At 38.6% G+C, this 15,577-nt stretch overlaps 1 protein-coding gene across 1 annotated transcript in view; it reads left to right on the plus strand.

Annotated features, from left to right (window-relative positions):
- LOC144205212 (protocadherin-15-like) overlaps nt 1–15,577 on the plus strand; it is a 129,783-nt gene that overhangs the window by 44,974 nt on the left and 69,232 nt on the right. Inside the window, exons 8-13 of the mRNA XM_077729419.1 lie at nt 82–147; nt 9,134–9,294; nt 10,691–10,846; nt 11,857–11,976; nt 12,301–12,411; nt 13,925–14,095. Coding sequence (XP_077585545.1) covers nt 82–147; nt 9,134–9,294; nt 10,691–10,846; nt 11,857–11,976; nt 12,301–12,411; nt 13,925–14,095 — 785 coding nt within the window. The remainder of the gene's footprint in view (nt 1–81; nt 148–9,133; nt 9,295–10,690; nt 10,847–11,856; nt 11,977–12,300; nt 12,412–13,924; nt 14,096–15,577) is intronic.

A 15,577-nucleotide genomic window follows, 5' to 3' on the forward strand; every position in this document is an offset into this window, starting at 1 on the left:
GCATGTTTTGTTGTTGTTGTTGTTTTGTAGTTTCTTAACATATATTGTCACCAAAACTGACCGTTTTTCATCTTTCAACAGAATGCAAACTTTCCCGGCCCGGCCCCCCTGCTACTATTGTGACCATCGATGAGGAGAGCCCCAACGGTATGTAATAACCTGCCATGTTTCCACCCTAGGGGGTACGCTACCTTTTCAGACAGGCTGGCCAACCACATATGCAGATGGTGTTACACGGCGTCATACTGTATGTGTGCAACATGGCACACTTGATAGCACAGGCGTGTGCGTGTGTTTGTGTGCGTCCCCTGGAGGGATTAGCATTAACAGAGTTTAATGAGGGGGGTGGTTGAGTCAGGGAAGCTTGTTAAGGCTGTCAGATTGAAAGAAAATAAGCGTTCACGTTTGCGGTAGTGGTATGAAAGTGGTGGTGGTAGTGGTAGTAGTAGTGTTGGTAGTGGCAGCAGTAGAAGTGGTAGTAGTAGTTTTTGTAATACTAATCAAGATTTTGATTAGTGGGTCAAACAGTGCTCTGCATGCATTTTCTATGGAATGCAATTAAAACTATTTTTCTCAATTGTGGCTGTTAGGTAAAAGTAATTTTGGGTGACACAGACTACACCAGATGGGCACCAGTGTTTTGATTTGGACCATTCACCTCGTTTTTCTTTTTTCTCCCCTATCTGTTGCATTTATTGTATATATTCCATATAATCATCTATATCAGCACCATCTTGTGTTAAGACTGAGAAATGTGACAGAACGTAGAATAAATTCTGGCTTGTGTGCGGTGCTGAAAGATATTTTCCTAATTTGTTACAGTCTAATAGGGGCGCATTTTGGACATGCTTGCGTTGGACCATTAGTCTAAAAGAGGCCTTTTCTCTGAAACGACACCATGTTGAACTTTAGGCATTGAGTTAAAAAAAAAAATTATAACAGGCTGCGAGCAAGTGGTGCACTCCGATTTACCTGCAAGACACAATTAATCAACCATCCCTCCCACACAATTGAAACAAATCCCCTCCTTAGTTCCTGCAATGAAAGTGAAATAAAAGTGAAAACAATTTGGGTGAGCAAACTCACTCCAAAGCAATCCTCCGGTGGGATTACAATAATTACACTCAGGTGATTGTGTTTGCTTTCCTTTTTACGGTGGTATTAAAATCGGTGATTACGAAAGGCCTGGACAAGGACGCACCCTTATTGTGCGCCACCGGTTCTCCCAAGACCAGATGAAAGACATTTAGAGGGATAATTGCTTTGGCCAATAACGTCGCCTCGGCCTGTTTTACATTCCATTATGGCGAGGACGGACGGCGGGTCGTTTCATCGCGTTCGCTGAGGAAAATAAAGGGACGCCGAAAGGTAAATGAGTACTTTATGAGCGAGGGATTAGCGCAAAACCCACCCACGCAGGCATGAATACACGTACACACGCAGACAAGTAAATTGAAAGCACCATACTGTACAAACTAAACAGTATGCAATTGCTATTTTCTTTTAACACACGTGTGACCCGGCTCTGCAAATTGAGCCATTTTTTATAGTATAATCAACAAAAAAATCAATCTATTGGACGGCCATCATCTCAATGACATTGAAGCATGATTGTTTGCTTTCAGATTAGTTATCTAATGCCGTCAGTGGAGTTGAAACATATTCATGGTCATTTTTGTTCAATTCATGAGCTGACCATCCACATATGAAATGAACTGTTTAGCTTCCAATGCAGGTAGTAACGTCTACGTTCCTCTAATAATCATTTTCTTTATTTAATGGTCGCCGCGTCCCTAATGTAGCATATTTAGACCGTAATTAGAGGGGATACATTACGGAAAATTGATTTTTTAATTGCCTGATTAAGAATAGCTGAGACCTGGGAGGGCCTGCTCAGCCCTTAGGTGTGAACATAAACAACTAAATCAATCTTTTGGTAGAATTTTATTTCCCAAAATGTGTCTATGCGAGCTGTTGGGAATTCATATACTGCATGCACATGGGCATTATCACTTTCCGTGCCATTGACGATGACATACGTCCAATCTATCTTCTGCTGTCAATTGAAATCAGTGTATCACTAGTGGATATTCAAAGGAACAAATGTTCCTTTGCTGCTAGGCTTACTGCTTCAAATGGATTTGCCATCGAGCACCATCAATAGTTGCCAATGAGTAAAGAATTATGGCTACAATTTGGGAAGTGGTTGCCTTGGTAACAAATGCGACTCTTTACTCCATTGAAGGCGATAGAATCCCAGCCTGTTTCTTGTTTGAACATTTTCATAAAACAAGCAAAAAAAATTAAAGAAGGGAGAGGATGCAAATTAATCGGATTCAACTATGATGTTTATTAAAAAATCCTTATCAAAATGTATAATAATCAATTGAAAATTAACATTTTTACTGCGATCGGCTGGCCACCATTTCAGTGTCGCCCGCCTCTGGCCCAAAGTCAGCTGGGATAGGCACCAGCACCCCCGCGACCCTAATAAAGATGAAGCAGTTCAGAAAATGAGATGAGATTAAATTAACCTTTTTTAAAGTAAAAAGTAGTCTCTTTCTTGGCCATAAAATAGAAAATGAGTCAAATTATTTTTATATTTTTTGATGAGCTGTAAAATGTTGAGTATTGTATTTTTCATATTTCTTAAGAAAACAGCAACTGGAAAACATGGAATACAGTTTGGATTCTGCATCAAAATTAAGAAACCGCCATTAAACAAAAACACCACCAACAAAAAAATACTTGCCCAGCGTAATCCAATTCTTGTCAGCATTCATTACAACTCTAATGTAAAAAATAATAATACCAACAATACAGTCTGTAAGCAGGTAAAAATGCAAAGTTCAAGTAATAAGCCGCGAGAAGAAGCCTAATTGTGTTGGTGATGGAAGGAAATTGAGGAGAAGATAACGAGTCTGTGGCGATCCAGATATCCACCTCATCTCATTAATTGTTTCAACTAGTTAGATTTCAGAACTGCCTTGAGACCTTTGAATACTCAAGACAACCCAGCGGCCATCTGCTGTGGAAGGGAAAAAGAGGCCTTTTAAGACCGGTTGCCTGGTAATAATGATCTCTCTTTTACCCCAGTGTGCCATTTTAATGACATGAGGTCGGATTTAACTCTGGGCACTCCCGAGTCAAGTAGGCTAAGACATCGAGTGAGTGTCTTTAAGTTTCTTACATGGATGGGCGACTGATCGAATGATGTCGGCCCCTCCCAGTTAAATCAAATTGGGTATTATTGCCAGCAATAGGCGCTTTCAAGGTCAATTTCCTTCGTACTACCACAACTCATAATATAGGACCTATGCTGGCAGTGAATGAGTTTGGAAAATGATACATATCTGTATTTTCTCTTCTGTATTTAGTTTTACACTATAGGTTGCTATAAAACATATTAATATCACACTGCTTTTCAATGACATCTTGCAATCTTATAAGACTACAATCAAAGCAAATTTCCACCTCAAATCTCTCTTCGTCTACACATATATAAATGCCCTGAACAATAATCTCCCGCCATCAATGAAAGCCAATGAGCTAATCGCGTGTTGGCCTTCAAATGCACTCATTTATCTAGGCCCTGAATGGACTTCTCTCAAACTAAAATAATTTTACTCGTTTGCTTTTCGCGGATGGCGTTTACTGGGGGCAGTAGGTAGATACAAATCAAAAAATTTGCAGAGACAAGATAAGAGCTGGAAAACCCAACCTGGTTTATGAGACCTAATCAAGCAAATTATCCTTTCGTGCTGACATTCACTGATGTTATCTGTTAAATTGCTTATCTCATTATTTGCTTGGCTGCATAAACAAAAAGGAGCCTATAGAAGGCTTTTAGGCGCGTATATGTTTCGCACCTGAAGCGACGGCCTCAATAAATTAACCATGGCGTGCGTCATTTGAACTCCTCGACAGCAAGATCCTCTCCGTATTGCTCAGGCTTTCTCTGAAGTAAGAAATAAAAACAATTCTAAATCAAAACAAGGAATAAAAGAAAAAAAATCAAAGAAAAAAAACGAGAAGGTCTTGTCAAAAGGAGTGTCAAGCATTGTTGTCTTTTTCAATGAAAAGGAATTTCGTCACATACAACTGTTGATAACAAAAAAATAAAGTGCACAGATAGGTGGAAGGGAAAAACAAACTTTTCCCACATTGTTCTTCAGCATTAACTTAAATATATTCTCTGAAGAACCCATGAGAGTTAGTGTTTAGTGTTTATTTAGTTTAAACACTTGCATGTAGAAGACAATGAAAAATTCATTGTGGGAGTCAAAATGGTAGCTTAGTTTAAGTGAAAATTTGCAGATTCTATTGTCGAGAGACGATTTTTTATACACTTTTTTACTCTGACAGTGATAGACATTCCACCTATCTGAATCAGATGTCTATTGCTGTCAATGCCGCCAATAAATGATCATGCAATGCCAGCTATCCCAGTTAAAATGGATTTTATATGTCTTGCTGTGAAAAGCACGCAATTAGTTAATTCATCTGTTCTATCCTATCCTATGCATGTATCTGAATATTGTTTTCTATTTTTGTTTTTCTGAAGTGTACAAAAACAAGGTAGGGTGCAGACAGATGGCTTTCAAGTGCCCGTTTTGCTTGTGTGGAGCAAAACAACCTCTTATGTGCTTCATTTGCAAAATATACAGCGAGACAGGTTTGCACATAGAAAAAAAGTGAAAAAGGGAGCATGACAATGCGACTGACGTACTGTTTATCAAGCTTCTTATCATTTCACCCAGGTGTCTCATTAAATATGGAACAAGTTCCCCTATTTGCAGGCGCCGTGTGTTAATCTGTATGATCACATCCTGATAGGATGATTGCGTGGTCATCAATATGTAATTAGAGGGGATCTGAAAAAACGGATTAGCGCGCAACACCTGCTCCTAGTGGATTAGCGCAGAGTAAGAAGGCGGGCGTAAGTCTTTTGTCTTTAAAAATAGTGTTATACGATACTATTTTTGGTTGTCGATTCCGACTGTGTGGTATTGGCTGTGTCGTTACTGCAGCAATATCATGTTTTAAATCATTTCTTCTTTTAATACTAGATCTCTGCATTATCACATTGCTGTTAAGTAATAACAATCATGGATTGGTCATAAACTGGTTTACCGTTTGGCTGCCATAAACAGCACTAGACGTCCATTCCAAATGGATTGGTTATGTACTCATGTTACTCTAATTGGTGGGTACATTCAGGTCATAATGATACATAATATTTCATAATATTTTTCTTTTCCTCCTACGTTCATTCCCTGTCAGCCCTTCCCACTTGAAATTCAGCAGATACCAGTGATAAACTTGTTTAGAAAAGGATCATTTGACGCATTTCAACCTAGGGTTGAACTCTTGATCACAGGACCGTAAAGCCTATGTGCTTACTACTCGTTCACTGGGCCGCCTACTACTAACAATGAAAGACTAATGTAAATGCCTCGTGGCTCCCGATAACTCGATTTATTTTGCTGTGGATGGAGGTAATGTATTTCGGTGTGGACGAGAGCTTAATTATACTGCAAGGTGTCTTCTTTTTTTTGTTGAATATGCATGCAAATAAAAGGAGCATAATTATGCTGTATTGTGTGGATAAATGGCCCGGATAATTGCCCATAATTCAATTTGAGCTTATCCTCGACATCCTTGGGAGAAAGAGGTGGTTTTGTAATGTTCACTGGACTCATTATGTGCATTTAAACAGTTCTCAATGGAAATCCTGCTCGTTTATTTCATGCTTTCTGCAGCCACAAAATAAAACCTCGCAACGGCAGCTAATCTCACTGGTGTGTTCTGCCCACATTACTCGTTTTGGGAGGCAAGCTTGGGTGTTTAGCATCATCCATCTGTTGCGTATACCTGCTTCCATCTGGGTTTCATTTGTGTACATTTCCAGCAGGAGTTGTTCAAAAGGATCATCAAGGTTGTTTTCTCAGTTTTTTTACAGTTTTGTTGGTACATGAAGTTAAATTTACTTTTTGGTAGTCCTTGATTTGTTGAGGGGTACAGCTTACATGGTCAAATCTTTTTCAGTTGTTTTCCTTCACCTTTGCACCCTCCAAAAAGCATTTTGTCTGACATTCTTTCTGAAAAGACTAAACTCTCTTGACATGAAGCACTGCCGAGTTCATCGTGTGAAAACAGCGCGCCAAATTGAGGCTCTAATGGAATTTTTTCCGGAAGCTGTTTTTACCACTTGGGATGTCCACTAGAGTAGCCGGTGACTACAAGTGTTGTTTTTATTTCGCTAGTATATACTTGGGAAGGTCATTGAAAGCCCCTTTTCACATATGGTGTCCAACTTCCACCTAAAAGGATCCATTTCAAAACTCTTCCATATAACTTTTATAATTTCCACACCACAGACACTGACCTATTAGTAAAATAACAACAGCTTGTTCTGATACCTTGGATGTCTTTCAAGACAACTCTCGTCGAACCAGCAAAGTCTGTCTGACATTTATTATCAATAGAGCGGCTCCAGGCTGTAAATCAAAATGACGTCTCAGAATTGGAAGCTGCGAAAGGCCCCGGATACTAGTGCAGCACAATCCTGACCTTTTCTACTTTAGGCCATAGAATTTAATTACGTTTTCAAGACGCATCCCAATTTTATTAGTTTGTATAGCAACGTCAAATCCTCGTGTCTGATTCATATGCTACTTGAGAAAAATTATTGCTTTAAGAATTCTCCATTCACTCTCAAGTAATAACTGCAACAAGTCTGTAGCCGGAGAATGGTATGTCTACCATAACTTATTGAAAACTTACTTGCATTTTCCGATAAGCACTTGACATTTTTTTACAGCTCAGTACTTACTGCAAATACTGAAATACAATTTGAGGCAAGCATAATGCACATATAAAAACCGGCCATTTTACACACTCTCTTGGGGCAAGCCTAGCTAGTCAAGTGCTGTAAATTGGATCAGTAATTATGTGAATGTTGGAAATTATGCAAACTAATATTTTAAAGGCAAAAACAACGTAATTGAATACATATAGAGCCAATGGAGATTTCTTTCTGGGGACCTTTGAATGTTACCAACATTTTCGTCAGTAGGTATATTGAAAACAATTTAGTCAGAGAAAAATATATAAACACATAATAAAACAATTCATTTATAAGGAAAAGTAAACACACACAATACTTTTATAGCAAAAGTTGACGATTAAAAAATACACAGCATTACTCAATGCCAGCCATCCCAGTTCAAATGTCCCTATGTGAAGTCCATCATTCTTAAAGGTAGTGTATGAGTTAAGTGTGCTGCTTTGAAATTGCTCAGGGAAGCAGATGTTGCCTGCACTAAATTTTCCTCTGTCCTCAGTGACCTGATTTTGCAACAAAGGCTAGTACTGTGAGATAAATGTGCAGAAGTCATAAAGTTCTACCAACGACTTGACCAGAATTGTAAGCTCAACCTATGACTTGTAGGGGCATGACAGAAAAATTGCAGGTATGTGACTCACTGGTGTAAAATTGGCAAAATTGGAACTGCTTTCCCAGTGGATATTAAAACTCTACACACTCCTAATTTTTGGCAAACGGTGTTTAGTTTGCACATCAGTATGTCTTGTGGGTCCCTGTTATATACAACTTTGGAAGCAAGAAGAGACGTTAGCAGTCTGGCCATTACAAACTATCCCAAAAATCCTATTAGCCGTCTGATGCACAAAACTTGATTGTGTCATGCAGGTGTTACTTTTTCTTACAAAGAGGTCTGCTCAGGACAACCAAATCAAAAGAAATCCAGGTGATATACGAAGCATCCTATAAAGTAATTGCTTCTTTTAGAAACGTTCCTGGAAGTATACTGCGTAAAACTGATGCTGTTTATTGTCCAAACACACAAGTTGATTCATTTATGTCAATAATTTGAAAGGAATGACAAATAAATACATGTTTGCTGGGAATAGATGGCTTTTAGGTTCCATTTAAATGGCAGAGATTTTACGCAAAAGTCACGTGTTACTGTTATTTTAATTCCACGTTTATACGACCCCTTTATGTGGGGAAATCTATGTGCACACAGAAACGCAAAAGTGCATTAAATCTCCAGTACCTCAATCCTCACAGGTGTCGTCCAAACTCGTCTCTCTTCTTGTTTGTCTCTGGTGCGCCATAAATTTCATGGATACGCTGAATTGTTCTTCTCTGCACTAAATGACTCTATGTATAATGAGTGCAGTCAATAGTTGACAGTTAGGCCAATGTCAATGGTTGCTTTGTGAAGACATGTTGTTTTCATAGACTGGCCATGAGAACTGATGTCATCCATATCTTTGCTAAAAATGTTATATTTTAGCATTATTGGCTCTTGCTCTTCCAGAGTATGGAATTCAGATATGATCCAAAAAACACTTTTTTAATGTCCATGAAAATATTCTGCGGGCGACACTAATACTAAAATTGAATGTTTAATGGGGTCTCCAAAATACTCACCTATATAAATGTAATTAAAAAACATCATTCATGCATGAAAGGGTTCATTTGGTTCATTCAACTTCACCTCGGAAAAAATATGAATTAATTTTGAATAGAATGAAGAGTAATTGCGTGATTGCAGGTTATGAATGTCCTGCTGAATGGTACTTAAGTATTACAAAATTGCATTGTGATTGTGTTTACATGTTGAACACGGTCACACAAGTACTTAAATAACTGCCTTCCAACATTACTGGGAATATATCAACATATAATTATGATGTTTTGTTTGTTTTCATTGTTGTGGTTCGTCCCATTTTTTTTGCATTCATGTACTAATCATGCCACTAAAAAATCATTTTGTGATGAACAGCCAGGGGAGGATGGAAGGGTCGTCTTAGAAGGTGGCAGTCTAGTGGCCAAGTTCAATCAATAGTAATTACAAGGTTTGCGTGACCGTCAATGTGCTGGCCGCCTTCAAGCGAGTCTAAGGGTTTTCGACAAGAACCCTTCCCAATAAATGCTCCTAGGTTTATGTTTCTTTGGTGCAGTTGTTAGCATCTTGTTGCCGCCAAGTTTGAGAAGCTTCAGTTTGATAAAGATAGTGACTTGACATAATCAAATAATGATTTTGGTGCTAGGGAGACACGTTGAAACTAAAACATAATTGTACTCTCCATTTTTTTTCAGGCACTGTTTTGGTGGAAAACATGCAGATCAATGGACGTGCGCAGGATCCGGGCCGAACCATCTGGTTAACTTTACTGGACAACTATGACTACTGGGTCATACTGGAACCAACGCGTCAGAGGCTCTATCTTAACAGTACTGGTCGGGTTCTGGACAGAGATGTAAGACCTTTTTTTGCATTGGATACAATGATTAACCGATGTTGATCTATCTATAAAACACGTTGGCTTATAATGGGTACTGGCAGATTCTGATTAAATTTACCTTTTAGTTCCACTCTATAGTGTAGAAAATAGGATATTCAGTACATCAAAAAGCATTGGGTGAATACAAAGCAGAAAGACAAAATGGAGAAATATTCTTTCATTCATTTTTTCAGACGGATAACCATTCGCACTCACACCCATACCTAGGGACAATTTTGAGTGTCCAATCAGTATACCATGCATGTCTTTGGAATTTATTGGTGTACCAATAGAAAACCCCTTCTAACCACTCAAGGCGCCGGGCCGCCCAGTGGAGGAATAATGACTATATAATTAATTATGGAAAGTACTAATTGGAAAATACAAAATAAAAATAAAACAAATAACAAATGGAAGAGAAATTGAAGCATTTTTAATGCTTTATTTTAAAGTCAGGAAGTTAGACTTCTAAAAATTACTGAAAATTATTTTTGGGTTAATATAAAAATAGGAAACTTATCTACTCACTTTGCACATTAAAGAAGCTTTTTTTAAACCATAGATATTAGCCTATGGTTAAGTTGCACAATCAAATACTCTTTATTCTACTTAAAAGCAAAAACCTGTTTTAAATCTTATATGGTATTTATTAGAAAATTGAATATCCACTCTTTAGTTTTATTTTTGGATTCATAGTATTTCTATTGCTCTAATACTTAAAAGTTTTTAAAGTGAAAGAAACTAAATACATTGAATTATCCCCTGAACGCACTTTCGTGGCAACTTAGAGTACATTTCTCAGTATTTTTTAAAAGTATTTTGTCCTCATTTTCTACACTTTGGCATCCATCTTTCCTACTTCAAGTTAACGGACAGATAAGAGAGGTCATAAATCAAATCTGACATGCTTGATAGGCTCAATTAGTCAATTGCAATTTAGGACTAATTAAATCCTTTTTACCTAAATGGTCAACAGGGGGATAAAAGCAATTATTGGTGACAGTGAAGGTGTACGAATTCAGTCATTGGATTATAAAAATGACAAGAAAGCACCGCTGCATATTTTGCCACATTTGCTGCAATATATTACCTGCCATTACCAACCTTAGATGGCCAGTTGATCAAAATTGAATGGACAACTAGCACCGTTTTTTTCTCAACCATACTGTTAAAAAAAAAAAAAAAAAACTTGGCTCATGTTTATTGAAATAACATTAGAACTCAGTAAAATTTTTGATACGTTTTGTATATAAACTATTTACCACTATGTCTGTACCTTTACAGAGAAAATGGAGAAGTTTGTTCATTGGATTATGATAGCCCTAGGCAAAAATAACAACAAAGTTCTGAATTCATCCCTTTTTTCTTTCAGCCTCCCAATTACATCACCACCATCGTGGTTCAAGTCCAGTGTACCAACCAGCTGGTCGGTACCGTCATCCTGCACGAGGTCCGGATTGTGGTGAGGGACCGGAACGATAACACGCCGCGATTTCAGCATCCACGTTACTACGTGGCGATCAATGAGGTAAGGAACCACATTTTTTTTTGCAGCAATGTGACTTAAACTACTCATGTGATTTGGATTTCATTGCCACAAGCACTAGTAGTATGGAAACAAATTCAAGAATGAAGAAGAGCAAATTATTGTTGTCTTCTGCCTATCTTATCTCCTTCTGATTGGTCATTCCCCTTGTGGGAGTCAATCATATTCTAAACAATAATATTTGTTCTTCCTATATTCCATCAACAAAACACAAGACCAAGTTTTTATCGCAATCTTTTTACGGCTGATTGTCGGAATCGGTATCAGACTTTCATCTGTCTGAAAGATTATTTAATTTGGATTCCCTTCCCAATTCAATTTTCACCAAAATACAAACTTCAAATCAAAATGTCTGTCTTCTCTTTTAAAAAAAAAAACTTTTTAATTCCCTTCATTTAATGTACTCTTGATGTCATTTTCCTAACCCTTCTAACTGAGTGGGTTCAAAGTCCCCCTCTAATTAGTGACATTTTGACATGTAAAAATTATCCTTTCATGGTAAAGAAAAATAATAGTAATGACATCCGCTCCAGGACAGTTTCTTAATCCTGATTTTCTTCTGGCAAAGTGCTATGCACTTTTGTCTATATTTGACATGAGTGCATTCAAGCTGTGTTGGTTCTTTGTACAAGTCCCCCCGTCCAACCCCACGTCTCGCAAACCTCCCGTTATCGTCGATCCGGCCAATAATAATTCCTCTGCAGTGTTGCGTTCAATTGCCTTCTTTGACTCCACTGTTGTGTGTCTTTACGTTTGAGGTCCAGTTTGTTATCGCAGCACATAAAAGCACTCCGTGCCGTGGACATCCAATCCCCCTTGACTCTCGTCATTATTTTTACTCATTTAGTCAGCATAAGCCCTCAGCTAAGACCTTGGCTGTCTGTTCCATTTTGGCTTTTTAAAAAATTTACTGGGCTCATGGCGCAGAGTGGTTATGACCGACAACAAAACAAACTGGAAGTTGAGGCTTTTTGTCACATTTTTTTTTCCAGCTCACCCCAGTGGGAACAACCATATTTACCGGCTTCTCAGGAAGAAATGGAGCTACTGACATCGATGATGGACCCAATGGACATATAGAATACAGTGTGCTATATAACTCCAATGACCCGGTATGTAACTGTTGACATTTTTTTCTTTGGCTACTACTTAACTGTATATTTGCTGAAACGGTCAACTCATAACTAAGTCTGCAGTTATTTCAGAGTTTGGTTGCCAAGTTACAGGGAAGCCTGGTGCTTGTAAAACGGATTTTATTAGAAAATGTATTCTGTTTTTCTTCTGAAATAACTTCCACAAATTCTAAATATTTAACGCTTTGTTAGACAAGAAGCTATCCAGTCACAATGTAGTAGACAAACAGTGCCTGTAATGACAGTCATTGAGTGCCTTTGCAAAGGATTAAAACAATTTTATGTTGTTTTTTTTCCTCACAGGAATCCAACAACACAGTAAGCGTCGCCAACACTCTATCAGGAAACATCATTCTTTCCGAGAGGCTCAACTACGAAGAGAGAACACGATACCTGGTTCTGATCCAAGCTAACGTAAGTGATCTCAGCTCTTAACGGATGCAGAGAATTCCAAATCAGATCACCTTTAACTAGAGTAGGTGTCACGGCCAAAAATGAAGTCGTCACGTACCCCCCAAAAGGGCAAAGACCGAGGCGGCTGCGAGTTCATTGATTTTGCTGATATTGACCTTCAGATGATTGACATGCTGCGTGTGACCGAGCAGTGCAGGCTCCAAGCACTGCCCTGACCTCTGATGTAGTTTTGGGGACCTTCATATCTTTATAAAACCATATTGACTCATCTTGCCATCTGCTTTGCAATTGAACTAAATGCAATACAGCCGTAGAATTTTTCATTTGCTAACTCTCATGTATTGGAAAATTCAATTCAATTTAAGACGTGTAAAATAGCATTCATAACAAGCCATTAAAATTAGTTTCTATATTATATAAATGTATTTTTAGCGTTTATTTTCTTTTATATATCTAATTTTGGGGCGATAGAACAACAACTTTTATCACTTCACGCAGTGTTTAGCGGGCAACTCTGCTTGACAGCTGATTCAAATGCAGCCTAAAGGGGTTTATCGTGTATCTCTTTGTATAAATGTAGTAATAACAATTCGTCCTAATGATGCCATCAAAACAGCAAAAAAATCATTGGTGATGGCATTTGTACACACTGCCCTTGGGCAGGCAGTCGAGAGAATAAATGACTCCATGGCTCGCTTATAGTAAGTATTTCACAGCCGGGGGTCTGATTTCATTAGAACGTATCGGTAAATCACCCTAAGAAATAAACTTATGAGATTAGACATACCAGGATAGAAGATTTAGGCTTCAGCTGCAACTGAAATTATTTCCTTCGTTTTGCCTGGATGATCACATGACTTAACCTTTCAAAAAAAAAAGTGCCTCAGGGAAAAAAATTGAAGGAAAAAGCCTCCTATATATACACATTCTCGCTCTGCGTTTCAAAAGTTTAATTGGGCTTGGGCTCTGTGAACTCCAACTCACTTCTCAGCACATTCTAGGAAGAAATTACAATAGGATAGCTTCGATGATATTTAAAACGTTTCGGAAATTTGCTTAAAAATGAATATATTACTCTTTCATTTGCTCATGCAAGACAGATTTATCTATTTCCTTTATTTCACTTAAGACCAAAACACTTTCTCTAGTTTTCCAAATTTTGATGTTTTCATTACAGATAAAAAGCTTGCTTTAAATCCAATAACTTGAATAGAAATGTGACTGTCCCATTGGAAGAAAAAGGAGACTTTCTTTGTATAGTCAAAATGCCAGACAATATACTCCGACATAAAGAAAAAGTACAACTTTATTGTGCACGTTCATAGTGATTGTAATATTCTCCAGCGTATAGTATAATACCGTCCTCAAGTGTTTCTTACAAACTAGCTGCCCTGAAGTGTTATGATATATTACCCTGATTCTATTTGGAGTATGTGCGCCGCCAGCTCACAAATCAGCGCCTCTGCGGGGAGTTTAAAGGTTGCCACCTCGAAAACGATTGTTCCGCTTGCAGGACCGGGCGCCTTACCCTCCCAACAGACGGACCGCCACCACCACGCTGACGGTGGACGTCCTGGACGGCGACGACCTTGGACCCATGTTCCTGCCATGCGTTTTGGTCAACAACACACATGACTGCCACCCCCTCACCTATCGCGCCGCCATCCCTGAATTCACTGAGCCGGTAAGAGTCGCAAGGTCATTTCTTCCCCATTCCGCGTTTGGATAATATCATAGCATTTTTCGTTCCCCTTTTAAAGCTCATTTCTGTATGGAGGGAGAATACCGCTGTGCCTGAGAGGCGTCACTATGGTAATACCGACGGCAATTTTCCAGGGTGTTGGACCAGCAATTAGAGCTGGAGGCTGTGTTGGATGACAGTTACACCCGCAGAATTTATAGGAGCTAGAAAACTGTCAAGAAATACGGAGAGGAAAATTGGTGATCCCAATTTGTAGCGCTGTGTGTTTTATCAGCAGTTAAATCTAAATTAGACGTGATTGGATTGACCCGTGTTAAATTAGATTGATTGGCTAGACCGGAGTAATCCGGACTGGATTTACTGAAGTCAGTGTCTGAATGTATGTCCTCAAAACCGTTTCCTCGGTCCTTGCGTCAACTTGGGATGTTTATCCCCTCTGTTTCACTCCAAAACATGAAGCACGGGTGTGCCATAGTTGTTTATTCAAAACTCTTCCCTTCAACTGAGGCTGAAGTGTGTGATGTAGTGTATAATTCATCATAAAAGCTCTGCGTGCTGCCAAGCGGCAGCAATACAAGCAGAGACTAATTCTCCACGAGAAGAACAGGTTCTCGTCCTGGCCCCCATCGTCTCCCTGCGTGCATCTGACTTATTTTGCTGGAAATTATGACTGATATTGCAGTCATGTTGATTGAAGAATTTTAACATTTTTATTTAATTATTATTTTTGCTTCCTTGGCAGGATGTAATCCAGTCACCTGTGCACTTTGTAACAGTGGAGTTCCTATTGCGAAATTCTGAACTTGTTTTGTCTTGGGAAAGTTGTCTAGTTGGTCATCGCAAAACGTACTTTTATTGTCTCCAATCGTGGTTTACTGAATTTTTACTGTGATGATTTGACAGAAAATAATCTTAAAGTTCATAAAGAGAAAACAAGAAAGTGGATAGGGTGGAAAAAAAACTATCTCGCTGTTGAAAAAGAGAAAAAAAGGGTGGATGAGAGAAAAATATATCTATACTGGCACTCTTTATTTAGGTGGAAAAGAGAAAACAAGAGTAGATGGTAGTGTGGGGCTATATAGGATTCCCCGATTCCCCAGTTGGAAATGGGAAAATAGAGGCTGTATGTAACGGTGACAGACAAACAAACAACCTCATTAATAAAACCGATTGCATAGCAGTTGAAATAGGGTGAGACCTCCCCTAGTGATCAATTTAACGCATGGACATTGTGACTTTCTATATTGTTCCCCACAGCCCTGCCCCCATTTTGTACATCCTTTCTTTTCAAGGCGTTTGTCCACTGAGAGCTTTGTCACCTCATAATTGATGAATGCTTTGTAATTAATCGGCCTAGACGTTATTAAATTGATGTAAAATAATGCCCAGCTCTCAAGTCCAGTTGTATAATGATCACTAGAGGAAGGTATTAAAGCTAATCATGATGGTGCCGAGCCAGGGGGA

The sequence above is a fragment of the Stigmatopora nigra genome, chromosome 12 (assembly GCF_051989575.1).
Source record: "Stigmatopora nigra isolate UIUO_SnigA chromosome 12, RoL_Snig_1.1, whole genome shotgun sequence".
Classification (NCBI taxonomy): domain Eukaryota; kingdom Metazoa; phylum Chordata; class Actinopteri; order Syngnathiformes; family Syngnathidae; genus Stigmatopora; species Stigmatopora nigra.